General features: G+C 40.1%; 2 protein-coding genes across 3 annotated transcripts; both read left to right on the top strand.

The window, feature by feature from the left end:
- The first annotated feature begins 1,804 nt into the window (after positions 1–1,804).
- Positions 1,805–7,300, top strand: rnf168 (ring finger protein 168). 2 transcript variants are annotated; one of them, XM_017696776.2, is made up of 7 exons: positions 1,805–2,083; positions 3,161–3,567; positions 4,187–4,257; positions 4,463–4,633; positions 4,853–4,947; positions 5,076–5,148; positions 5,318–7,300. In XM_017696776.2, exons 2-7 carry the CDS (start codon positions 3,231–3,233, stop codon positions 5,972–5,974), a joined length of 1,404 nt encoding a protein of 467 aa, XP_017552265.1. In that variant the 5' UTR covers positions 1,805–2,083; positions 3,161–3,230; the 3' UTR covers positions 5,975–7,300. The 2 variants fall into 2 exon arrangements, with proteins under 2 accessions (XP_017552265.1, XP_017552264.1); XM_017696775.2 differs by having other exon boundaries at positions 1,806–2,057.
- Positions 7,301–14,348: 7,048 nt separating this feature from the next.
- Positions 14,349–21,172, top strand: LOC108426898 (transmembrane 4 L6 family member 19). The gene is made up of 6 exons (XM_017696708.2): positions 14,349–14,424; positions 15,440–15,634; positions 16,313–16,381; positions 18,539–18,693; positions 20,333–20,525; positions 20,894–21,172. Exons 2-6 carry the CDS (start codon positions 15,458–15,460, stop codon positions 20,906–20,908), a joined length of 609 nt encoding a protein of 202 aa, XP_017552197.1. The 5' UTR covers positions 14,349–14,424; positions 15,440–15,457; the 3' UTR covers positions 20,909–21,172.
- Positions 21,173–26,393: the final 5,221 nt, after the last annotated feature.

The raw sequence follows: 26,393 nt of genomic DNA, 5'->3' as shown, positions 1-26,393 counted from the left end.
GTCTTTTGTGTGTTTGTGCCTTTTGTTTGTTATATAATACTTAAAAATTATTAAACTGATCCGTGTTCACTTTCACAAAGTATTGTATTGATAATTATAAGTATCAATGAAAGAATTAGATGTGCTGCACCTTTTTTGCATTATGACAAAGGTTGAAAAATAAAAACTAAGTAATAGTTTATACTATTCATATTGTAGCATCGGCGGCATGGTGGGTAGCGCTGTCGCCTCACAGCGAGGAGGTCCTGGGTTCGATTCTGCGTGGGTTTCCTCCGGGTTCTCCGGTTTCCTCCCACAGTCCAAAGACATGCAGTCAGGCCAATTGGACGTGCTAAATTGCCCCTGTGTGTGAGTGACTGTCTGTCTGTCTGCCCTGCGATGGACTGGCGACCTGTCCCGGGTGTATCCTGCCTTCTGCCCGAAGACTGCTGGGATAGGCTCCAGCACCCCCCCGCGACCCTGACAGAGAAGCGGCTTAGAAAATGGATGGATGGATGGATGGATGGATATTGTAGCATCCTGCCACAGGCTTGCTCTGCTGTAGGAGCGGTCATGCAGAGGGGCCATGAAAAAAGGCTCTTTGGAAGTATCATGTTCACAATGGGAGAGACATTTATAGTAAATAAGTTGCTGTCATTGTTAGCTTGAGGATGTGCACGTGTTATTTTTACTATTCCATGGTAGCGGTAGCTGGTGCCTGCTAACCCAGTTGGTTAGCAGCACAGAGCAGTGGTTCTCCATTGTTGCCTGTTCAGTACTCACCTTTAAAGTGCAATGTTTCCCATGTCTTCTTCTTCACTGATGCCACAGTGGTGTCAGAAGTGGAAAAAAGCCCTGAGGGGAATAGTGCTTCCACAAACCCAAGGCAGATGACAGAGATGATTAAACTACTCAAGGACTGGGAAGTAGAAGCAGGGCAGCAAGGATGGGCGGCATAGATGGCAAATCAGCAGTGCATAGGGTGGCACAGGAAGCAGACAATGGCTGGGGGAGTGCCACCACACATGGGCCAGAGATTGAAGTGCTATGTCTTTCCACTGTAGCACCCTGAGGGAGAGGACACTGTCCTGAGAGAGGACTGAGCACGTGGCCAAGGGACAACCCCAGTCCTTTCTTGAAAAGGTCAAACTCAGGATGGCTGGCTGATGGCTTATTAGCTGACCCTGAAGTACATAATGTTATAAATATTGGTGAAATCCTTTTGGATGCAACTGAAGAACCCTCGACAACCTGCTTGTAGACAGGAGCTCCATTAGGCAGCTTTGTATTATTCCTACTGTTATAGTGTATATTTTTTTAACTTTAATAGTTTTGGCTAACAACACATGAACCCTCAGCATATTCTATCCCCTTCTGCACTGGTTTTGACTACAGCACACAATTCAGGTATGTAAGATGTAAATGTAAAGTGTTATTTTAAATTAACTACGTGTGTACAGCTTTATCATTTCTACAGAACGGCAGTTAAATGACTTTTATTTTGAATTCGTGGACGTTTTACGTACATTTACCCAAAGATATAAGAAGCCAAGATGGTGCTGCCTATTCAAGTCAACTGGGCGAAAAGACGTACAGTTCCTGTCTGCTTAGGTCTTGCGTCAAACGCTTCGCCCCGTCTCCGTCTCCCTGGGCAACACAGCTGCCTGGGCAGAAAGATTTTTTCCTAAAATCAGATCATCTGAAAATGCGCGTTTATGCTCACAAATGCCCTCATATTTACACAAATGGCCACAAGCTCGCTGTTTTCTTAAAAAGGGGTGGCTAGTCGCTAATGTGTTGTGAAATGGGCAGAATTTCCAGCTTGAGTGAATGGTCTCTACTCTGTTGTCTGCTTAAGGAGGGCGATGAGCCCCCTCCTCTCCCCGTCACTCTCCTAGCTAGCTAAAACACACGACCGCAGTCCCGGGTATATTTTGATATGGCGGCTCTCGCTTCATAAATGCTCTCAGATTGACGTCGTTGCTGCCTTTACGCTTTGCATGAGCGGGAGGGGCGACCCGCTAGACGGATCTTTCCCGGGGTTTCGGACTTGGGTTTCGGACTTGGGCCTGTCTCTGGTACTGAGCTAAAAGACTCGTTCTGGGTACTTTTAAGGCGTTTTTGTCCAGCGGGGTATAAGTTCCTCATTAGCGACATTCAGAAAAGACGTTGTCGTTTATTTCAGTCCGGTGTGAGTTTTGGAAATTAGTGAAGTAGCTAGCTAGTTAGTTAGCTCATTAGCCAGTTAGCTAGTTTTAGCGCCTGTGTTTTCAGGTGACTGAGGAGTTCCGGGCCTAAAGTTTAACGCTGGCTATGTTTTGCGGGACAAAGCTACGTGACTAGACATTTTAAGCAGTTCTCAGTTATAATTATTTTATCATTATAGATTATGTTCGTTGGGAACTGACTGTCTAAGCTTGCAGTAGAAATATGAAACTAAAGTTGGCTTGTTACGTAACTAAATTGAAAATGAATTTGTTCTGCCTTAAATTATGCAGCGATTGTATTCTCGCGTCCCTGTCTAAGCAGAATGTGTCTGCTGAACCGTTTAAGGTGGAACGGAGAATTCAAGCAGAAGGCCAACCTCAGCTCCATCCTAGGTCTCTTCACTGGGGCTTGTACATGTTTGTAATAGGAATCATACGATAACTAACTTAAATGTATTAGCTCATTTCTAACCTGGACCAACGACTAATGCATGTGAAACTGTTGTGTTTTGAGTTACATGTACTGGGTTGAATGGGCTGCTGCAGCGACGTAATTCATTTGAACGCCATAGCTGCTGTAACGTTAGTAATAAACTCTGCTGTCTTACTGCACCTCCCCATCCAGGTGTTCTGACTGGACGTTTATTTGTCTATCGCTTCTTACAGTGAAGCTGTTTCTGTTTGATTTAGACATTTGGTTTAGCTGTCACAGAACTTGCACTGCTGTGCAGATGACTTGCATATTCTGTCTGAATGAACCATCTCATTTGAGTAGCTGCTACTTTGTCTCCAAGTGAAAGTTAGTTAGGTTCTCCAGGCTGTCTAAATTATAATGATAACCCTATCTATTGCCTGAATACCAGTAGAGTATAGTAGCAGCTGGTGCAAGGTCATGCATACAGACAACGATTTCATCTCAAACAGCTCAGGAAATCATCTGGATGACTGCTGCTTCTCTTCTGCTGTCATAACAGGTCCCAGCCCAGACACAGAGAGAAGCCTACGGAGCATTCAGAGTGAGGGAGAGAGACCAACAGCGGAGGGATGCCGCCGGTGTCGGAGGAAGAAACTGAGCTGGTGCAGGACGGCTCTGGAAAACTCACCCGTTCAGACTGCTTGTGTCCCATCTGCCTGGAGATCTTCCTGGAGCCTGTCACTCTCCCATGTGCTCACACCTTTTGCAAACCTTGCTTTCTGGAAACAGTGGATAAGGCCAATTTGTGCTGTCCTCTGTGTCGAAAGCGGGTGTCCACTTGGGCCAGGCTTAATGGCAGGAACAAGACACTGGTCAACTTGGAGCTGTGGAAACGTATCCAGGATGCCTTTCCTACACAGTGTCAGCGGAGATTAAATGGAATCGATGATGAGGAGGAAATTCACAGTATGTGCAATATTTGCTTTAAGTGCCTTTTAAAGCAATGTTGCGTACATTTTGCAGAACAAACTATTTTCATTTCCACAGTAGTTCCACTTGCAGGGGATTTCTTGCTTGTCTTTGTATCTTAATTGTGTTTGTTTTTTAAAAGAGTAAGCTGACAATCACACTTCAGCCTGTCTATTGCATTAAATGGTCTATAACATAAGTATGTTCTTCTGCTCTTTGTACTTCACGAGTTTCCTTGTTCTGATCAAACACATTCATAGTGAACTGAGTACCTTAAGTACCTGAACGCTAACTTGTTTAGGCATATTTTAGGAGTAGACGGATAGGCGTATGAACTGCTCACCTTGATGCAGTATACTGAGTGATGATTGAAGCTAGACAGTTGAGACACATTAGTGCCAGAAAGATGCTGTAGATATTTCAGAATGGTTCCCTGCAATGAGGAAAATTGAATTTGGACTTTGAATGCCTATGCTTTGTGTTATACACTATGTCAGCTCTTTCAAACTGTCTTTAGTCATTTTAATTTGGCTGAAAAGTAATCACATATATATAACTATAACATTTTCCCACTTTATTTTCTAAATATGCCCCTTTTTTGTTCCTCGTTTCACAGGTCTGATGCCAAAACCCAGGGTTAGTCAACCAGGAGAGCTCAGGCAAGAGTATGAGGACCAGATTAGCAAGGTAAGAAAGATTGTTGATTCTTTATATTTTCCCAAACATATAAATGCAGGTCTCTGTGCTGGCAGGAAAGCCGTTTTAGTGTGATTTGTGGAGTGCTACAGTGTGATGGAATGCAGATGTGACTTCAAAAAACATGCAGTACAAATTTCCTGCCTGAAAGACTGGAGTGCCTTGTTTTAGATTCTTCTTTCTCTTAATGATGCAGCTTGTAGAAGAGAAACGAGCCTTGGAGGAGGCAGAGAGGAGGGCCAGTGAGGAGTACATCCAGCGGCTTCTGGCTGAGGAAGAGGAGCGAATTACAGAGGAGAGGAGGAAGCAAGAAAAGAGGCAGCTTGAGGAGGATGAGAAATTGGCCAGGATGCTTAGCCAAGAGCTGGTGAGGCCAAAATAGTCTTTCACTACAGAACAGAAGTATGTTAAAAGACTGTAGAATGCACCGGAGACTCTGGATGCTCTGTGCCTCATAAGCTGGTACCTAATAATGCAACTTTTTTGATTAGTGTTCACTGGAGCTTTATCTCCATTTACTTCTTTTGTGAAGGAAAACTTCATTTTAGGAGGCAATCATTTTAATGTTGTACCCTTCTTTGTGCAGAACTCAACGTCTGTTTTGGAATCCCATGTAAATGTCAAAGTTAATGATGCTGCTACAGCCAAGAAAAAGAAGCCTAGTGTTGGACACATTGAGAAGTGAGTGATTCTTATTTGCTACTTATATATGTATTTATGTTGTCTTTTTTCCCCATATCTATTGCTTAGAGAAATGTGTTTGAAATCGTTGAGAGTACTTGATTGTAAAGAACTTCGTCATACCTTAGGTTTCTATGCCCAGTGCCTTGGAGAGACGCAAACACTGAAACCAGCCCAACTGCCAAGCTTTTGGCCAATAAGGTACTTTCTTCATAGTTAGATTTTTTTTCATCTGTAAAATATGTTCAGTATACAGTAGTTTGATGATTTCTTTAAATGAGGGATTACAATGTTTCTGCTTTATTTATGAAAAATGTGTTAATCAACCTGGTCTTTTTACAGTTTGTAAAAAAGTTTTTTTCCTCTTCAGGAAAACATTTTGAACACCACACTACCATGCTGGCCTGACACGGTTGAGCCTACCAGCCTTGAAATGCCTATTTTGGACTACTATGGAAAACCCTCTACCTCAAACTCAGACCCAGATGCTTCTGAACAGCTCTCTGGCAATACTAGCAGAACAGACTTGTCCTCCAAGAGGAAGATGTCAGACACTGAGCAGGCTGATGAAACAGACTTCTGCAAGAGGCCATGTGGCTCGATATGGCCTGAATCGCCACCACGAGAGGATCTCCTGCAGGAGATGGCCCTTCAAGAGGAAGCTTTGCGAATCCGTTGGCAACAAGAAGAGGAGGACAGACGACTGGCTCAGAGGCTACAGAGGGAGCTGGATCGGGAGAGCGCCTTGGACCGCAGGAAGGGTTCTGCAGACGGTTATCTACTGAGGCAGAAAAGCAGTCCTTCCACCAGCACAAGTCCAGGCGAGGAGAACAATGACAGGGATTCCTTAAGGACTAAGGCAGATAAAGTTGGGAAGAGACTGTCCAGAGTCAGTACACAGCATGAAGGGAAAACCCCTCTGAAAAGCCCCATCGCTACGCAGGGGTCACCTTCCACAGTCTCCCCAGTGCAGAGGAGCACTAAGCAGACCACCCTCACTGAAATGTTTCCTAACATGAGTAGCTGATTGTTAACGGTCATTCAGCTAATTGTTTCAAACTTTCAGGGTTTTTACTTTGAACAAAATTAAATACGCATCTAGCCTTCAGTACAAATCTTCAGACTGTTGTTGTAAGTCTTTAGATTTTGCGTCTCATTCACCGACTTACAAAATAGTAGTTTTGGGAGAGATTTTGGAAAAGGGCTGCGTGGAGTAACATGTTAACAGCCTTCAGTTTGACTAGTGCATTTCAGTCATGTATGGTTTAGAGGTTGAGTGGTTGATTTGTGTTAATTGATGAAAAAAGTTATTTTTATGCATGTTCATAATTTCTGGAAGGCATCTACAGTTACTTAATTTTCTTAATGAATAAATTTTGTCAAAAAAAATGTATTTAGTGTATTTTAATGTCCGTTTACAGTCTGCAACCATTGGTGACAATTTTAACACTTTTTACAATAAAACAGCAATATACAGGGATTCCTATTTCCATGTATGAATACATGAAAAGTTAGCTTTTGGCAATGTTGGCCATTCTTGGCTATTTTGAGTGGCGTAAACACAGGCAAAAATGGTAGAACAGAGCACAAAGAGCATTTGGCTTGTCAGAACAGTTCTATCTCTAGAACATTTCGTACTTCTGCTTCTTACTGTTTAAAATAAACATTACGTCATTCATGAAGCTGAAGCTGGCTTTTATTCATATCTCCATGCCACTTTTTAATGTTGGAATGAAACGCTGCGCCTCATTCACTAATATCCTCCCAAGTTTTTTTTTTTCTTGGATTTATTCTTGAGAAAGGTCCTAAGAAAAAGTCTACATCAGGTTCATAACGTGTTCTTTAAACCACAAGACTTTGAACCTTCGTGCTCTCAATTCAGTGTAGATTCTGTTCTTATTCATCAACAAATCCCAAATAACACTTGTGAATGTCACAATGTCACAAACTGTGAACGTGCATACATGGGTTTCGTCTTTCACTTTAAAATCACAAATTCTGGTGAAGATGCCTTCAGACTCGCATACAGCAGGTTGTTTTTTAATAGATGTAAGATACAGTCCAGTTACTGTATGTACTGTTGTGCAGTATTTGGGCAAGTTTTTCAAGTATTTTTATTTTTTTAAGTTTTTAGTATTTTGGTCTGCTGAAATTATCTCTGACATATAAGCACTTCTGGCAGTAAATATTGTACAGTTCCCTGTGCAATTAGGAAGTTCTCTCCCATGTTTCCTTTTATGGCACTAGTTTCCAGTTTTCTAGGTGCTGGTCAGAACACTTGTGACCTTGTAACTCATATAAAATGACTAATAGTTCTTTTTACAGCACTATTCTAATAAACATGTGACTGAAATCCTAGAAATTCACAGTGGACCTCATTGAACGGCCTCAAATTACATAAGACTCATTCAGTTCACTTTGACCAGCTTGTGTAAGACAAAAAGAAAACTGATGAAGGCATGTTTAACCATGAGGTTTGTAAAGTCTAGTGTTCAGATAAAACACCAATAACTTCAGATCAATCCACAGTTAAAATTTAGCAAACTGAAATATATTTATCAGCATTACACAATACAAACTGATGTCTGAATATTCCATTTACACTTTTGCTCAACATTCTTAATATGTATGATTTTTATTTTTATATTTTAGTCACCATCACATACTTAAAGTAATCCTTTAATGAACTAGGCTACTGAATCAGGATCACACCTTTAATCAGATACAAATAGAAATCGAACTGACATGAAATGATTCAGCTAATATGCATCAGACTCTGTTAGATCCACCACAATCAGTTGATCAATTTGTGGCATAGTGATGGTCATTGCACTTCGACATTACAGCACACATTTTAATGTGGTTATTATACTTCAAAGCTGCTACCAACTGCTACCAAAAATGTAACATATTTGTCAACAGCAGGAGTTATTTAGAATTTGGCACTGGTAATGGGTCTTGCTTTACTTAGGCTGTGTTCAAAACCACATTCTAACGCTACATACACCAAGCACTTTATTAACACCTGTACATCTACTCATTAACTAGTCAATTATCTAATCAGCCAAATGCGTAGCAACACTGTGTGCATAAAATCAGATCCTAGTTTGGAGCAGGAGTTCCAAGCACAGGGCCAGTGTCCATCACAATTTGGTTTTACAAACTTAATTTTTACTTACTTAGTATTTTCTTATTCAAACACACCTGATCTCACCTTATCTATTAATTGTGAGGTTTAGTGGACATGTTTGAGTAGGGAAACCTCCTGTCCGGGACTGGAATTGTCTGTGCTCTAGAGGTGCCTCAGAATGGTGCAATAAGAAAACATCCGGTTCTTATATGAGCGCAAGAGCAGAAAGCTGAGACTGCAGTGGATATAGGCTCTTTAAGACAAGAAAAACAAGGCACCCAGATGGTAGGGTCAGGATTTGGTGCCAACAGTGACAATGAACAATGAATCCAAGGACCCAACCTGTCTTGTGTCAAGGTGGAGGTGGTGTATACCTTAGGGATATAATAGAATGGGAGATTCGTCAAAAAGCATGTGAAAAATTTATAGGAACTGCATGATGCAATCATGTGAACATAGACCAGATACTCAAAGTAATGTCCAACATCTTGTGGAATCCATGCCACAAAGAATTAAGGCTGTTTTGAGAACAAAGAGAGGCCGTACCCAGTATCAGTATAGTGTTCCTTATAACGTGCTCAGTGACTGTAAAAAGTTTAGAATAGGAGAATTCGGTGTGGGACACAGCGATAGCTGTTCTACTTCTCATGAACTAGAGGAAATATCCATCCATCCATCCATCCATTATCTTCCGCTTGTCCGGGGTTTGGGTCGTGGGGGCAGCATCCTAAGCAATGAAGCCCAGACCTCCCTTTCCCCAGCCACTTCCACCAGCTCTCCAAGGGGGATTCCGAGGCGCTCCCAGGCCAGCTGGGCGATATAGCCAGCGTGTCCTGGGTCTTCCCCAGGGTCTCCTCCCAGGTGGACTCGCCTGTGACACCTCCCGAGGGAGGCGTCCAGGAGGCATCCTAACCAGATGCCCGAACCACCTCAGCTGGCTCCTCTCGACGTGAAGAAGCAGCGGCTCTACTCCGAGTCCCTCCCGGATGACTGAACTTCTCACCCTATCTCTAAGGGAGAGTCCAGACACCCTGCGAAGGAAACTCATTTCGGCCGCTTGTATTCGCGATCTTATTCTTTCGGTCATTACCCAAAGCTCATGACCATAGGTGAGGGTGGGAACGTAGATCGACCGGTAAATCGAGAGCCTTGCCTTATGGCTCAGCTCTTTCTTTACCACAACAGACCGGTAAAGAACCCGCATTACTGCTGACCCAGCACCAATCCGCCTGTCAATCTCCCGCTCCCTTGTACCATCACTCGTGAACAAGACCCCGAGATACTTGAACTCCTCCACTTGAGGCAAGAGCCTATCCCCGACCCAGAGAGGGCTCTCCACCCTTTTCCGCCTGAGAACCATGGTCTCGGATTTAGAGGTACTGATTCTCATCCCAGCCGCTTCACACTCGGCTGCAAACCGATCCAGTGAAAGCTGAAGTTCGCGGCCTGATGTCCCCAATAGGACCACATCATCTGCAAACAGCAGTGATGTGACCCTGAGGTCACCAAACCGGACACCCTCCATCCCTTGACTGGACCTAGAAATTCTATCCATAAAAATTATGAATAGAATCGGTGACAAAGGGCAGCCCTGACGGAGTCCAACTCTCACTGGGAACGAGTCTGACTTACTGCCGGCTATGCGAACCAAACTCCAGCTTTGTTTGTACAGGGCCTGAATGGCTCGTAGCAAAGAGCCATGTACCCCGTACTCCCGAAGCACCTCCCACAGAATACCCTGGGGAACACAGTCGAATGCCTTCTCCAGATCCACAAAGCACATGTGGACTGGTTGGGCAAACTCCCATGAACCCTCCAGAATCCTGGAGAGGGTGAAGAGTTGGTCCAGTGTTCCACGACCAGGGCGGAACCTGCACTGTTCCTCCTGGATCCGAGGTTCGACTATAAGCTGGACTCTCTTCTCCAGTACCCCTGCATAGACCTTGCCAGGGAGGCTGAGGAGTGTGATTCCCCTGTAGTTGGAACACACCCTCCGGTCCCCTTTTTTAAAAAGAGGCACCACCACCCCAGTCTGCCAATCCAGTGGCACCGCCCCCGATGTCCACGCAATGTTGAAAAGGCGTGTCAGCCAAGACAGCCCCACAACATCCAGAGCCTTGAGGAACTCAGGGCGGATCTCATCCACCCCTGGAGCCTTGCCACCAAGGAGCTTCTTAACTACCTTAGCGACTTCGGCCTCAGTAATGGACAAGCCTATTCCCATGTCCCAGGACTCAGCCTCCTCACTGGAGAACGTGTCGGTGGGATTGAGAAGGTCCTCAAAGTATTCCTTCCACCGCCCAATGACGTCTTCAGTCGAAGTCAGCAGCACACCTTCTCCACTATATACAGTGCCAGTGGCACACTGCTTTCCCCTTCTGAGTCGCCTGACGGTTTGCCAGAATCTTTTCGGAGCCGACTTAAAGTCAGTTTCCAAGGCCTCACCAAACTCCTCCCATACACGGGTTTTTGCCTTGGCAACAACTGAAGCCGCAGATCGCTTGGCCTGTCGATACCTGCCAGCTGCCTGTGGTGTCCCACAGACCAACCATGCCCGGTAGGACTCCTTCTTCAGCTTGACGGCATCTCTCACCTAGGGTGTCCACCACCGGGTTCGAGGATTGCCCCGACAGGCACCAACTACCTTCGGCCACAGCTACAGTCAGCCGCTTCAGCAATGGAGGAACGGAACATGGCCCATTCTGAGTCAATGTCCCCCACCTCCCCCGATATCTGGTCAAAGTTCTGACGGAGGTGTGAGTTGAAGATCAATCTAACAGGTTCTTCTGCTAGACGTTCCCAGCAAACCCTCACTATGTGTTTGGACTTGCCTGGTCTGACCGGCATCTTCCCCCACCACCTGATCCAACTCACCACCAGGTGGTGATCAGTTGACAGCTCAGCTCCTCTCTTTACCCGAGTGTCCAAAACACATGGCCGCAAGTCTGATGACACGACTACAAAGTCAATCATTTAACTGCGGCCTAGGGTGTCCTGGTGCCATGTGCACTTATGGACATCCTTGTGTTCAAACATGGTGTTCGTGATGGACAAACTGTGGTTTGCGCAGAAGTCCAAAAACTGAACACCACTCGGGTTCAGATCAGAGAGGCCATTCCTCCCAATCACACCCCTCCAGGTCTCACTGTCATTGCCCACGTGAGCGTAGAAGTCCCCCAGTAGGACAATAGAGTCTCCAGGAGGAGCACTTTCAAGCACCCTTCCCAAGGACTCTAAGAAGGCTGGGTACTCTGAACTGCTGTTCGGTGCATAAGCACAGACAACAGTCAGGACCTGTTCCCCAACCCGAAGGCGTAGGGAAGCTACCCTCTCGTCCACCGGAGAAAACCCCAACAAACAGGCACTGAGTCGAGGGGCTATGAGAAAGCCCACACCTGCCCGCCGCCTCTCACCATGGGCAACTCCAGAAAAGAATAAAGTCCAGCCCCTCTCAAGGAGATTGGACCCAGAGCCCAAGCTGTGTGTTGAGGTGAGCCCGACTATATCTAGCCGGTATCTCTCAACCTCGCGCACCAACTCAGGCTCCTTCCCCGCCAGTGAGGTAACGTTCCAAGTTCCAAAAGCCAGTTTCAGCAACCGAGGATCAGAACACCAAGGCCCATGCCTTCGGACACTGCCCGATCCACAACGCACCGAACCCCTACTACTGCCCCTCCCATTGGTGGTGGGTCGATGGGAGGAGGGACTCATGTAACTCCTTCGGGCTGGGCCCGGCCGGGCACCATGAGTAAATGCCCGGCCACCAGACGCTCGCTGGCGAGCCCCTCCCCCAGGCCTGGCTCCAGGGTGGGGCCCCGGTAACCCTGTTCCGGGCAGGGTACACAAGTCCTGTTTTTGTGTCTTCATAGGGGTTATTATGGATCACACTTTGTCTGACCTGTCACCTAGGACCAGTTTGCCATGGGAGACCCTACCAGGAGCTTTTGCTCCAGACAACATAGCTCCTGAGATCATTCAAGCACGCAAACCCCTCCACCACGATAAGGTGGTGATCCAAGGAGAGGCTAGAGGAAATATTAGAATAGCAAAAGTCATTTAATACAGCATTTACTGATTTTGCAGATACTTTCAAACTATGTCAAGAAGTAAAAAATGCCAAAAATGGAGATATATGCAATAACAGTAGACTACATAGTGTGCACAGTTCTTATGAGGAAATTGATTAATAAAGCTGACTTCTGTAAAATGCTTATTAAATCAGCTAAATGCAGAAGTACAGGACATTTGTAGACTGATTTGAACAAAACAGGAAATAATCTTTAAAAGAGACTACACCATAAAGTCAGAAGTGAATAAATGGTATGAAAATCGTACATGTGATGATGTGTATGTTGAATGTCTGATGGTTTGTTTACTGTTCTATGAGAAATTATTCATGATCAAGAAGGCCGCTCAATACCAGCTTCAATGCTGGAAACCCCTTCCGTGGGTGAGAATGTTTTCCCTGCTATAACACACCTGATCATCCTGTTACTTTAGCAGAAGTGCAGTTAGGAAATGGATGATGGTGTGACCTTATGTTTGCACCAGCTGTGACATGTCATAGTGACTGACATTTTCTGCATGGAAATCGAGGAACTTTCAGAGGAGTTTAACCTTTTTTATATATTTGCAGCCCTCTGATTCTTGTCATCGCCACTGTGAAGAAAGTCAGTACATTTCTCTATAATGAGCCATTTCACATCAGACCACTCTGAATAACTTCTGTCATTTATCTCAGCCATTGACTTTTGCAGACATTTTGAAATCAGTAGAATTCTCATTTTTAAGGGCTCATATCCTACATTGTCTTATATATTATCTTTCTTTTTGAGGTACATGTATCATTTTTGTGTGGTGTTATGTACTGAGAACAGTTATAATTCACATTACATGATAATTTTCTAAACTGTCTATCCCTCATGGGCTGGAGGTTAGGAAACCGAGTGAGTTGTGTCCTTGAGCAAGGCACCTAACCCCAACTGCCCGCTGGGCGCTGTGGATAGGGCTGGCCACCACTCCGGGCAAGTGTGCTCTCTGCCCCCTCAGTATGTGTGCTCACTAGTTTGTATGTATTGTTTCACTGCATGGATGGGTAAAATGCAGAGGTGAAATTTCCCCATTTTGGGACTAATAAAGGTCTCTTAATCTTTACAATTAAACAGGGCATTTTTTCTTATTATGCCTTTAAGACTGATATGTGTTTGTAACTAATCTCTGGCCTGATTGGCTGCCGTTTCGTATCTGATTCTAAAAGCTAAGCTCACATACTCCTTATAATTTCAATGTGACGAGCGGGGCTAAGCTGCTGAATGCTGAACAGATATACACATAGGAGCCAAAAGATTATGACCACCTGCCTAACATTCTGTTAGTCTTCTGCATGCCACCAAAACAGCTCCTACTTGCTGAGGCATGGACTCTACAAGACCTCTGAAGGTGCCGTGTGCTATTCAGTACCAAGTCCAATTGACCATTTCCCTTGCATCCAACACGTCCACTATGAGATCCTCACAGCAATGTTCCAACATTTAGTGTAAAGCCTTCCCAGAAGACTAGAAGCTGTTCTTACATCAACAGGGAATAAACTCCTATGCATACTGTTGAATTTCAGAGAAATGTCAGATTTATGACATCAGAGATTTATTTATGTCAGTTTTTCTTGTGACCGTTCTTCTGTGCATGATTTAGAGTCTGTGTTTTGTTTTTGATTAATTTTAAATGACCACATATTTGAAGCTGGTTAAAACAGAAATGTTTGATGAAGGATGTATGTCTGTTTCTATGTAAGTGTATGTGTAGGAAAGATAAATATTCAAAATATTCCAGCATTTCATTTAAGCTGATGATACAAACTTCTAGTTTCATTTAATATGCTGTAAGTCACTTCACCCACAGCTTTAGATACTTCTTCTTTCCTACACACCTCTTTTATAGAGTTTTGTTTTGAGTAAATCCAAATTGGACTGATGTCCTTTGTTTTTGCAAAAAGCATCACGTACCATCTGGATATACATACATGTATGGAAGATGATGGTATATATTTCAGTAAGTGATAATAATAAAATATGCACATGTACCATGGCCATACATACAGTGATATACCACACATTAAAATGTGTCCTTAAAAGTGTGTGTGTGTGTGTGTGTGTGTGTGGGTGTGTGGGTGTGTGTGTGTGTGTGTGTCAGAACAATAGAGGAAGAAAGGCTGTATATGACCAATAAAAGCCTGTTTCCTCAGCAGAGCTACTTAGGACGCCTCTTTACCCCATCTGCTTTCACAACCCTCTGGAGATACCACAGCAGACCTCTTGACAAACACACATCACTCAATTCCTCTGACACAGGTAAAGACTTTTTGTTTCTCTGTATTTCTCTATGTTGGATTCAAAGGCAAAGCAATTCATATAATAATAATAATAATAATAATAATAACAAATACTTAATATATAATTATATATATATATATATATATTATAATATATAATAATAACAAACACAAACTCAAAATAAAAGTCGGTAAAAAGAAAAATAATTTTAAACTAATTTTAAACTTTTAACTAACATTTGCCTAAATATCTATTACATGAACTTGAGTTTGAGTGTGATATATTGTATTAAATCTAACCCTAACCCTAACCCTAAACCTAACCTTAGCTTCAAATCTACACCTATATCTAAACCTAAAACTAACCATAATGTTGTTGATAATCAAAGCTTTATCAAAATTTTGGGAATAATTTAAATATCTATATTTAAATCTATAGGACACCATCAGAATAAAGGGTGATCCATATTTAAAATTTCCTTTGGTCTTATGTTCTCTGAGTTCATCTGTGCACATATCTGAAGAAATGTTTCAAATCAGTCAGTCCTTATAGAAAAATAACAGTTGCCACTTTTCTCACTCAGACTTCTTTGGTCATATGGGACTATTTTGAACAAAACCACAGAAAACCTGTGTAACAAATTACATAATCTAAAAACATTTGAGTTGCATATAATTCTATTCAAATGGTTACTGTTACATGTTTTTGTGAAGAATAAATATAGTAAATTAATCACTTTTGGTCTGGTGTGAATGAGTCAACAACCCAACTGAAATCCATTAAGAGGTCTTATAAAACAGGAACTGTCAAATGAAAATTTAGAACTGATTTTCTTTTGAGATCAGTAGAGTAAAATATACCTGGAGGTTGTTTCTTTCGAGTAATTATGAATATAATGTCACTGTACAGCTTGAGAGCTGACCATAATCCAACAGTGTGGGTATCTTAAACTGAGCAGCTGGTGAAGCTTTATTGCAGATGGACTCATAGCTGAGAAGTTTTGTAAGTTTGATGTATGACTGTTAATTTCCAGGTTCACGGGACTGTCCAGATGTATTCTATCCGCTGTTCAAGGTTTCTGGCTCTGGCCATGGTTCCTATAGCAGTTGTGAGCACTCTGGCCAATTTGCTGCTGCTGTTCCCCGACCTGGATTACCGCTACCTGGCCGAAGGTCATGTGACTCGAGAGGCTGTATGGTGCACAGGGATATGGCTCACTGGCTTTGTGGTAAGTATTGCACTTTGATTATGTCAGGGTGATAGTGTTTTATGTTTGTATATTTGTAAAAATTTTAAAAATAAATAAAATGTAGGTGTATTTTATATATACATAGTAGCCGAAACTGTGCTTTCCTCAAGTACAACAAGTATATTATCAAAGTTTTAAAGCAAATGACACCAATATAATTCCAATATCATTATGCATCCCAAATAAGAATAAGACTGAAACAGTTTAGATTTCGTAGGTGTTATTATTTGTTATTATTATGACATGTTTATTGTAGTTTAGCAGCAGTGAATATGTGGGGTTAAATTATTTAGAGATCATTTCCTCTTTTATTTGACAACAGTAGACTTCTTTTTGTGCTGAATATGGTATCTGTAAAATTGAACGCGCATGTCTGCATGATCAGGTGCATTATGCATTTGTTTATTTCTGTCATGTTTTGGTTCCTTAATGCTGATAGATGGTTCTTTCTAAGTATGTCAAGATCCCCTTTGAACCTCTGATACAGCCAAATATGGACATGCTACAAAACCGCCTTTTTTTCATAACATCACACTTTGACCAGATAGTCATCTGTGGCTTGTTTGTTTCATGACATGTTTTGTCATGTGAACGGTTTGCCTCTTGGTTGTTGGGTACTTGCAACCAGACTGTATGCATGTGCATGTGTTCTGTCAGGTGCTTGTGGCTGCTCGTGGATTTGCATCAAGCCATACAAAAGAAGGATGCTGTCTTTTCAGAACTGATGTGAGTATTAAAAACTCCACTTACTACACTGCAGTTACATCTAGTGGAACTGAACTTAATATAATGTCACAATGCACATAATTTTCAACATACATCTAATAAAGTGTTAAATACATACTAAAGACACTATTTCATAGAAAACTACATTTTCCTCACTTTTGTGGAATGAAAATGCTATTGTTAAGGATAAAACTAAGGGCATTCACTCCCAGGTCCAAGTTACCAAAACAGCCTGATTTTGTTTCATTACTTTTGTGATGTCATGAAACCCAACACATTTACATATATACATCTATTCTATGGAGTTAGATTCATGTCATTAGGAATTTGAATTTAAATGCAAAAATTTGAATTTTCAACTAAATTGAAATATAATGTTTGTAAGAGAGCACTTGATGATGTTGAATATTCAGTTTCTAAAAAGTTTCAGTGTTGCTATTTATTCACTTTTTCAGTTTTACTTAAAATATCTGGGTGTCTTGAAGGCAAAAGCAGTCAAACACCAGATCTTTTCAGTGCCAGGTATATAATGCTTGTTTAATAGCAGAAGTGGTGCGGAATGGCCGACAAAGCAATATTTTTTTAACACTGGCCACAAGTGTAAAATGTAACATCAGTGTATTTTGTTCATGCTTCTAGAGACATGCCTATCAAACCCTGCAACACTGATGTACCTACTACACACATACCACTGCTATTTCAGTGTCACTACTGCGCTGAGAGTGGAACATCACCCAAATAATATCTGGTCCTTTTTTGGTTCCTTTCCATTGATGGATGGGATATGGGGGAAGGGGATGATGAACAGAAGAAACAGATGGTGTTCCTGATAAAATGACCAGTGAGTGTACATAAAATGTAGGTGGGGGAAGGAGGGAACGGGCAAGGGATTCAGCATTCAATTGCTTTTGCCTGCAAGACACCTGGATGTTATTTTGAAAGTGAATCTGAAAATGTGAATTGGTGGGAAAATGTTTTAGAAACAAAATTTTAGGCTTGCAATCGTACATCATCAACCGTAAAATCCAGTTTCAGATTTGTATTGTTCTCTTATAGACCTTAAAATGCAATTTCAGTCTAGAATTCAATTTTAGATTGTATAAGATTAAAAATAATAGCATTCAAATGAAGATTTTTGCATTTAAATTCACATTTCTAATGGCATAAGTCTCCATACTGTTAGCCTATAGCCTAGAGCCATTTACCCCACCCATTCCCACTGAAGTTATAAGCAGTGTTGCAGCCTTTACTGTTTTTTTGAATGAGATACACAGTACAAGACAGCCAATCAGAATTTAGCTCATTTACATATATCAGTCTTAAAGGCACTATAAAATACAGCATGTGCAATCTTAAGAGATAAAGAGGTTAGAACATAATCATGTGAAAATGAGTTGCGGCTGTTTTTGGGACATTCAACCGCTTAAGTGGACCTCATGAATAAAATACATGAAAAGTATAAGCTATGTTATATTCAGTATAGCATTATTATGCTTAGTATTATAATGTCAATGTAATGCAGGGATGCATAACCCCAGTCCTGGAGGGCTGGTGTGCAGTACAGTTTGGTGATTTTCCTGCTCATATACACCTGATTCAACTCATCTGTAAATTGCCGGAATTAATTGGTGTGTTTGAATAGGGAAACTACAAACTGCTGGACAGTGGCCCTCAAGGACCAGAGTTGTGCACTCCTGATGTAATATGTCAGTTCACATCTTAGAAAAAGTATTTTAAGGGTTCCTTAAAAGGCAGTGGTTAACTATAAAACATATATAAAATATAAAAGTATTCAGTCACCCATCCAAATCATTGAATTCATGTGTTCCAATCACTTCCATGGCCACAGGTGTATAAAACCAAGCACCTAGGCCTGCAGACTGCTTCTACAAACATTTGTGAAAGAATGGGTTGCAAGTGAATACTTTTGGAAATATAAGGTAGCATATAACGTAGCATCAAATGTTCTATATAGCATCAAACATGATCTGCTAATGTTGCAAGTCTTAGAACCTTTCTAGGTACTATATAGAACCCTTTTTGCTAAGAGTATACAACAGGTATGCTAACTTGACAGACCCTTTTTCATTCTAGTGTACAGGATTCAAATAGCATGTCTCAACAAAAAATCCTGACTTGAGAGTTTCTTTTTCCCAGATGCTGTGTCGGACTGCTTACTCGTGTGTGGCTGCGTGTGCGGCTGGCTTGTGCTTTTTGATCAATGAGAATGGACTAAACAATGGTCCGCTGTGTCTGCACAATGGAACGGAGGGTCTAGAATGGGAAAGGCCTTTGAAACGCCAGAATATGGAGTAAGTGACTCAACTCTCATAAGTCTCAAAATAGTACAGGGAAGTATACATAGATGACAAAGTGGTTTTTAAGATTTATTTCATTAAATATTAAAAAAAAAGAAAGTTAACAATATTGGGAAATGTCACATGCAAGGTAAAAGCTCATGCTGGCCCCTAAGCCTGAAAGACACAAATAAACGTCTTATTCTTGTACCATGACAAGCAACATAGTCAGGCATGTGAGTGTGACATAGATATTGGGAAATGTCACATGCAAGGTAAAAGCTCATGCTGGCCCCTAAGCCTGAAAGACACAAATAAACATCTTATTTTTGTACCATGACAAGCAATATAGTCAGGCATGTGCAAGCTTTGCATACTATTTGTCTAAAACAGCTGTCCACACAGCTGTTAGTCTAACATTTGTTCTGAAATCAATTGTATGGTTCTGGCTTTCCTGCACAAAGAGCATTTCCATCACAATTACATTTATATTTACATTCAGTGGCTGTTATAACTTTATATTTCTGAAATGGTAGCTTGATAGGAAAAAGAAAATTGGTCAACTTTAACTTTAGTGTTAAAGTTAATGGGTTTATTTATATTTATAATTTATTTATTTATTATAAATAAGTACATTTGGACCATTTATATTAATCCATTCATCCTGAAATGAATACACAATGATTCACAGCTGGAACCTGGCGTTATGAAATGAGGTTAAAAAATATTTTCACACACAACTATTTACTCATCTAGTGGTCACTTGTGCAAACAGTGGACCCCAAACGGGTTCAAAGTACCCAGAGAACCCGCAAGGATTTATGATTGATGATAATACACAAAGGCTCTCAAAGCCTAACATAGAATTTGACCAGTGATTCAAATATATGCATAATTCAGTTCTTGTGCACAAAGATAATCAGAGTGAAACTTTTTTGATAGTGCTCACATTTTTTATTGTTGTTGTTGTTACAATGGTGGTAGTAGGAACCAGGGATTCAACGTCTACAGCACAAGTGAATGCCTTTTATTTTCCAAAACCCGAGTGAACCTATATATGCCAGGTTATCATATGTAATGCTGGTTACAGTAAACAAAAAATATAAATGGAAACAAAAACGCTTACTTTGGGTACTATTTTGTTTTAAAACGCCCTGCAGGAGCCTCCCTTTCAACATGAATGGAGCAAACATACATTTTAGCCCAAAAGCTAACATGAAAACTATTATGAAACAATTTCTCAATGTATTGACAACCATTTCATGTAATAACTTTCTGTAATGTAGCTTTTAGAGGCATTAAATGCTTCAGCTGCCTGATTCCCACCACCACTGTGAAGATTTCAGACTGAGGTTTTTTCCAGAAGGAAGCATTTCACATCAAACTGTTCTGAATGACTTTGCATATATCTGAATAATTGCTTTAGGCAGGTGTTGTTAAGAATATACAATGCAGTATACATATGCAGACTTATGGAGCAAAAAGAAGTGGAACATTTTTTTCTTCCTTTTTTGTATGTAAATAAACACAAATATATGTGGAGAAATGTTAAAGAAAAAATAAAACAACAGACAAATAAAAACCGAATGTTGCTGTTGGAATGTTGCTAATGCTTTTGAATAAACGGCTGTATGTGTGTGTGATTCTATTGTAGTGAGAAGAGTTACCTGTATAAACCTGAGCGATGGCCCTCAGCCTGTGTGGAGCCTCGTGGTGTGGTGATGTGGAACATTGTTCTCTTTTCTATCGTCATGGCTGCCAGCGGTCTTCAGGCTATCATTTGTACAGTGCAGATCCTACACGCTGTGCTTGGTGTGATTTTTGGACCTGGCTTCTGTAAGAACAAGGTAAAGGTGTTAATGTTATTCTCAGATTTGCAAATAGTATAAAGGGCTTGTGAGTGAACAGATTTCTAACTAGCTGTTTATTGCTTATTGAGATTATCATATTAGAGTCACAGAAATCAACTATTAAAAGATCAGATCAATATAGAGTTGTTTTAATAGACATGGATTAAGCCTAGCTGTTGACTAAATGACAATGTTAACAGTAATTCACCATTAAAAATCTAATCTAATCTGTTTCATGAAAATGGGGGTATAATGTCCTAATTGAGAGACTGTAAAACTCATTAGTGTTAAACTGTTAAGGTTTGATTGATGCAGTGGATTTAGGTGAAGAGACAAGACTTTTAACATTTTCACATATTTTATAGGTTACTCCTGCTTGAAGAACCCTAAGGAGTGGTTTGGTTGCCTAAAAGCAGGTGTGGGGGCATTTTTCATCATAATGCCTGTTATATTATATGCTGTAGTTCCTGTTTGAATTCATTTGCAGAACACAGGATTTGCAATGTAATACAAAACATTCCTGCTTTCTTACATACAGTCATATGCCAAAGTCTGGGCATCCCAAACAGTTGATGCAAACATTTGATGAACATTTGAATACCCCAGTCAAATGATATTTTGTAGATTTTCCACGTGAAACACAGAACACACTTATATATTTTTCTAAAAAAAAAAAAAAAAAAAGATTTATTGCACTATTTCTTTTTATTTGTTAAGTTTAACATATTGGAAAAAATATAAAATGTGCCATAACCTCTGCATAGGTCACATAGGATGTATTAACTTTTTTCACTTTGCAATTTGCAAACATGCAATTTGACCAGAAGTGTTAAAACTGAAATGCTCTATTTTTGGTGATTAAGAAGTGTTTCTACTTTTAATGATTGAGAAATGTTTCCCGAGTCTCTGCTTGTTAAGTGGGTGATCAACCTTAGCAATCAAATCAAATAAGGAATAGGAATTTGACAGTAAGTCCTGAACCTCAGTCAAAAAGAGCTTCTTTACTTTTGCAGCATTCCAAGACATTCTACTGTGAAGGAAACATAAAGGGTTAAAAGGTCTTTTTCTTAAGTCGAGCTTATAATAGATAAGCCTTATAAGCCTTATAATAGATCAGTGAGTCACCACTGGCAATCCATTTCTGGCCTGGCAAAATGGCCAAAAATATCCTATTCCCACAGCTGCGTAATATGTTGTACTTACATGGGGCACTAGAGGTCACTCTATGTCCACTCTAATTTTTAGCAGCCATGACATTCAGGGATCACCTAGACATATTTTCTGCATTTAAATGTGAATTTAATGTTTTTATTTAACAGATTGTTCTATTTTTTCATGGTTTTCGTTACTGCTGATCTTTTTTCTGTTAACAGTTATAGTGGCTTCCATATATTATGTTCCGTTACAGTAGCTACAGTGTATTATGTTAATTCAGCACTTTCTGAGGTATCTGTGACAATTTGTGAGAATATTTTAAGACAGTTGGTGAAAAGGTATTTTGCTTTTTATAAATAAGTAAAAAAGTAAATTATATGTAATCAATTTATTATTAACTTTTGTTAACTTTTGAATGGCTTGCCTTCCTTTTGTATACTGTATTTATTTTGTGCTTAAACATGAATAAAGCCAAGACATCTATAGTTTCACACTGTGGTCAGTATGTTTGATCTTGTGTCTTCTGTGTATACTTACCTCCTTCCCTAACCTTAAAAAAAGTGTTATTATAAAAATAATAAAGAAGAAGGACTAACTGAAGAATAACTGAAGAAGGACTAAAGTCATGTTATGAATGATGAAGAAATTTTAACAAATGGTGAAAATGGTTCTGTAGAGTGAAATATTTCTATGAGAAATGTTTCATATCACTAAAATGATTTGTACTCAGTTAAAGGGCCCAAACAATGTAGCACCAAATTTTCTTCCCTGTTTTGAAACGAAAGAGTCAGAAGATTTAAAAGTGTCAAAACATACAACTACCTACTCAGTCCATACAGTCCATGTACGGAAACTAAGCTGCATAAACAGCCCATTTTGAACATGCAAACATATAGCCTTTAAATAAAGCTACTTAACAGGTTGAAGCTTAAGACCTTTTATATTTGAGTTACAGTTACTTTCTATTTTTCTAAATCATTCAAATCTAGCTGATTTTAAATGAAGTGTATTAGCTAGCTATGCTGCACTATTTAACGCTACCTTGCACAGTAGTGGGTAAGAGTGGGCCTCTTTCTGACTGGTTGGTTTCTCCTGCTGCATGTATATAAAAGACCACTTATTTGAAGTGCTTTGTTTCCTGTTTCTTCTTCTACACAGACACCACAATATACTCACAGTGTATGAAAACATGCTGCACAGACAGCTGTCTCTATGAACAGTGCCAACTAAACACGTATCCTCCAAAATAACACACTGCGCTCCGAGTACTGAGCAGAAACACTGATAAACTGATACAGCAGCACAGCTAACACTGTGCACTGAAGCTAAAAACAAGTGGTGATGTACACGGTAGGACAATATGGTCTCTCTACAGCCTATTTTACAAAAAATTCACTCTTAACTTTTATATCTTTTTATTCTATTCAGTCAAACAGAGAAAAGTCGGCATAGACAGATTTTGGTAGCAAATGTCGACGTTTTTATGCACGTAGCTGCCCTACCTGTAATGGGGATTCCTGTTGAGAATCTGCCAAGGCAGAATGTTTGAAATGACCCACAGCTTCTTGTCCGACTATGACAGAGCTATACCTTTTCTTGTTATCATATGTGAGCAGAGCCTCCTTCACTGCGTTTTTTCATTTGGATTGCGTCACAACTGGTTTTCGGGACGTTGGTATCAGCGCATTTTTATGAGTATAAGTAAACTAGTGCGGTATTGAAGCAGTATCAGTATCCATATCTACTCTTGGACACAACTACCTTGTTGATCCACCTTGTAGAGGTAAAATCAGAGAAGGTAGCTTGTGTGTTGCTGCACAGTTTGTGTTAGTCTCTTGTCCATCAGTGGTTGCAAGACACTGCCTACAGGACAATGGAACTCAATTGAATAACATAAAACATTCAAATGTAGGATAGAGGCCCTTTAATATTTAAACCCTATACAGTGAAACAGTAAGAAAGACTTTATTCTGTATCCTAATATAATGAAATATGTTTTGGATTCTTAGTTCATTTTTTGCTTGTTCCACTCAATAAACCAGATATGTAATAGCATTTAACAGCAGTATTTTTAAATGAGTGCAGTTATGGAACGTGTTATATTGTTCAGGCAGTCTAGCTGTGATCATTGTGAATTTATAAATAGCTACAAACTGAAGCTCAAAAAAGAATCTGTTGATCTTGAGCATGCACCATGTTGCTGACATTATAATCCTTTGGAGAAAGGGTTAGACCAGTTGTTTGAAGAAGGTGAATCCCTGAGGACTGTATTGTCAGGATGCAGTTCATAAATTTAGTCTGTTTGATTAGTCTTTTCTACTTCCTCTCTTTTTTTAGTTTATTTTCCCTTCTGTTTTCCCCAAGGGCTTCCTTGTCATGTTTCTCCTCTCCTTCCTTCCCTGAATGTCCGTTATTTAAATTGAACACACATGCACACATATTCCTCTCATGACACTACACTTTACTCAAACTACACTTTATTTTCTTCAAAATTATGCCTTTTCAATTTTCTGACTCTTAGCTTAACTCCTTTCTACAGTAGACATAAAATGGTATTTCAGCCTTTTTGGGGGTCCTTCAGTTCAGTCTCAAATTTCAATATTTTGAATTTAATTTGAAATTCTCTCCATATTTAAATTAAATTTAAATTATATTTTGAATTAACCCCTTAAGTGGCCACCAGAGGGCCCAAAGTTGTATTACATACACCTTTAACCTGAGAATAGCTCAGACAACTTGTACTGCAGTCACTATAGTTACTGAATAAGCCTTATCATGTAATAAGCCTAGACTTTTAAGGGGTTAAACTAATTTACCTGATTATATTAATTAAAATACCTGACAAGCCGATTTCCATGCCATATTTAAGTGTGTTCTCTGTAGTGGATGTTACTTATTTTCACTTAGAAAATCAACAAAACATGTAATTTGATCACCGGTGTTTAAACTTTTGCATACAATTGTATTACTCTCTTTTTCTCTTTCTGTAAGTTTTCATCCAGAAGTTTGAGTCTTTCCCAAAAACACAGTAAAAAGTCAGTAAGATAACTATTTTTACTTGATTCACGCTGTGATTGCAATGGGAAGTGGAGGGAATTTGTTGAATAGTACACATGTTTCTGACACTTCCTGCTGCTTATAAGATCAAGGAGGTGGGCTTTGATCTTGAGCTCCATTGTTAGTGAGCAGCAGTGGTGCTTGTGTTGCTTGGCTCTCATCAAAACACTGTCTTTGCATACTATTGCACTTAACTAGAACTAGAATACAGTTAAAAGAACACAAGACTTTGAGGCCTTAGCTTAGATTCAAGAGGAGAACTCACCAGCCTCTGGCAGGTTAGGTATTTATCTTAAGTACTTGTCTTAAGGAAAACCTTGATTTTCTGTCTTTTTTGTATAAATAAAACTATTTGATGGTCTGTATATGGAAACTAAGCTGCAAAGACAGTCATTGCCCTTGTAATGTCACCAAAACCAATGCATTTATGTATCTCCCCATATACAGACTAAAGCAGTTTAGCCACCTCCATTCACGGTAAAGTTGTACGATTTTTAAAACAGTCACAGTACTGCACCGTTAAAAAGCACATTTTGAACTTTAACACAGTAATTTACAGCACCATATTAACACTAACGGTTAAATAACAACTGTATACTGTGACCACTCAGTCATCTGGTCCACAAGATTATTGGGATGTCGCTGTGTCATGCACACATTTAGAATAGAATAGAATAGAATAGAATAGAATAGAATAGAATAGAATAGAATAGAATAATTTATTGCCCATTTCATTTACATAAACTGTACATTTTTCTTCAGCACTGGCATGCAGAAATATCATATCACACACACAAAACAGAATGCAGTCTATCTTCTTATATGTATAAAAGCAGCAACAATAACATACTGATAAAAAATGTAAGGATATAAGGGTTATTTACAAAATAATCAATACACCACAGACAGACTAATGCACCCAGGGGAATTTATTCTCTCAGGAATTTATTTAAGCCCAGGTTTTTAAAGTATTCTCCTAACTAATGGAATACGACCGTATTTCTGTTACCATTTTTCCCTTCCATGAGAACTTTCAGTCTTCGGCCTGATGGCCTGTGACCTTACTTGTCTGGTTTGCAACTAATGACAGTTTATTTTCTGCTTGACCAATGGGTTTCCACACTATGAGTTTACTAGTTTACCAGTGTAAAGGCTCATTTTTAAATTCTGTTTCTCAGCATTTAAATAAGTGACTTGCTCCACTCGCTGACCCTTTATATTGACTGGCTTATTTACAGAACCTGAGCTGCCCTCTTTCATTTTGTCTTCTATGCACAGCTCACTTCAGACAGCTGTCATCAAACTAGGAGACAGGACTGTTGATATGTTGACAGCAAAGCAGACTGTCTACAGCCTGCTGTCAGGAAATAAAGCCATAACATCTGCATTCTTAATACGAGAGAGATCACTGCTGTAACAGTGCAGCTTATTTAAATATGTACAGAACAAAAAAAGGAACAAAACACAGGCCTATGGTACACTGGTATTCAGGACAAGGTAGTCAGAAAAGATATATGGACTTGCTGGGGCCGTTCACTCACACTCTAAAAGGGGATATGTAAAATAACAATGCATTCACTTGTGTTACCATGTTAACACTTTTTGTCCTATTGTTTTCTGATTTAATACTTTCTGTTAAATTCATCATTTATC

Source organism: Pygocentrus nattereri, chromosome 17 (genome assembly GCF_015220715.1).
Source record: "Pygocentrus nattereri isolate fPygNat1 chromosome 17, fPygNat1.pri, whole genome shotgun sequence".
Taxonomy (NCBI): Eukaryota; Metazoa; Chordata; class Actinopteri; order Characiformes; family Serrasalmidae; genus Pygocentrus; species Pygocentrus nattereri.
This window is presented reverse-complemented; position numbering and strand designations above follow the sequence as displayed.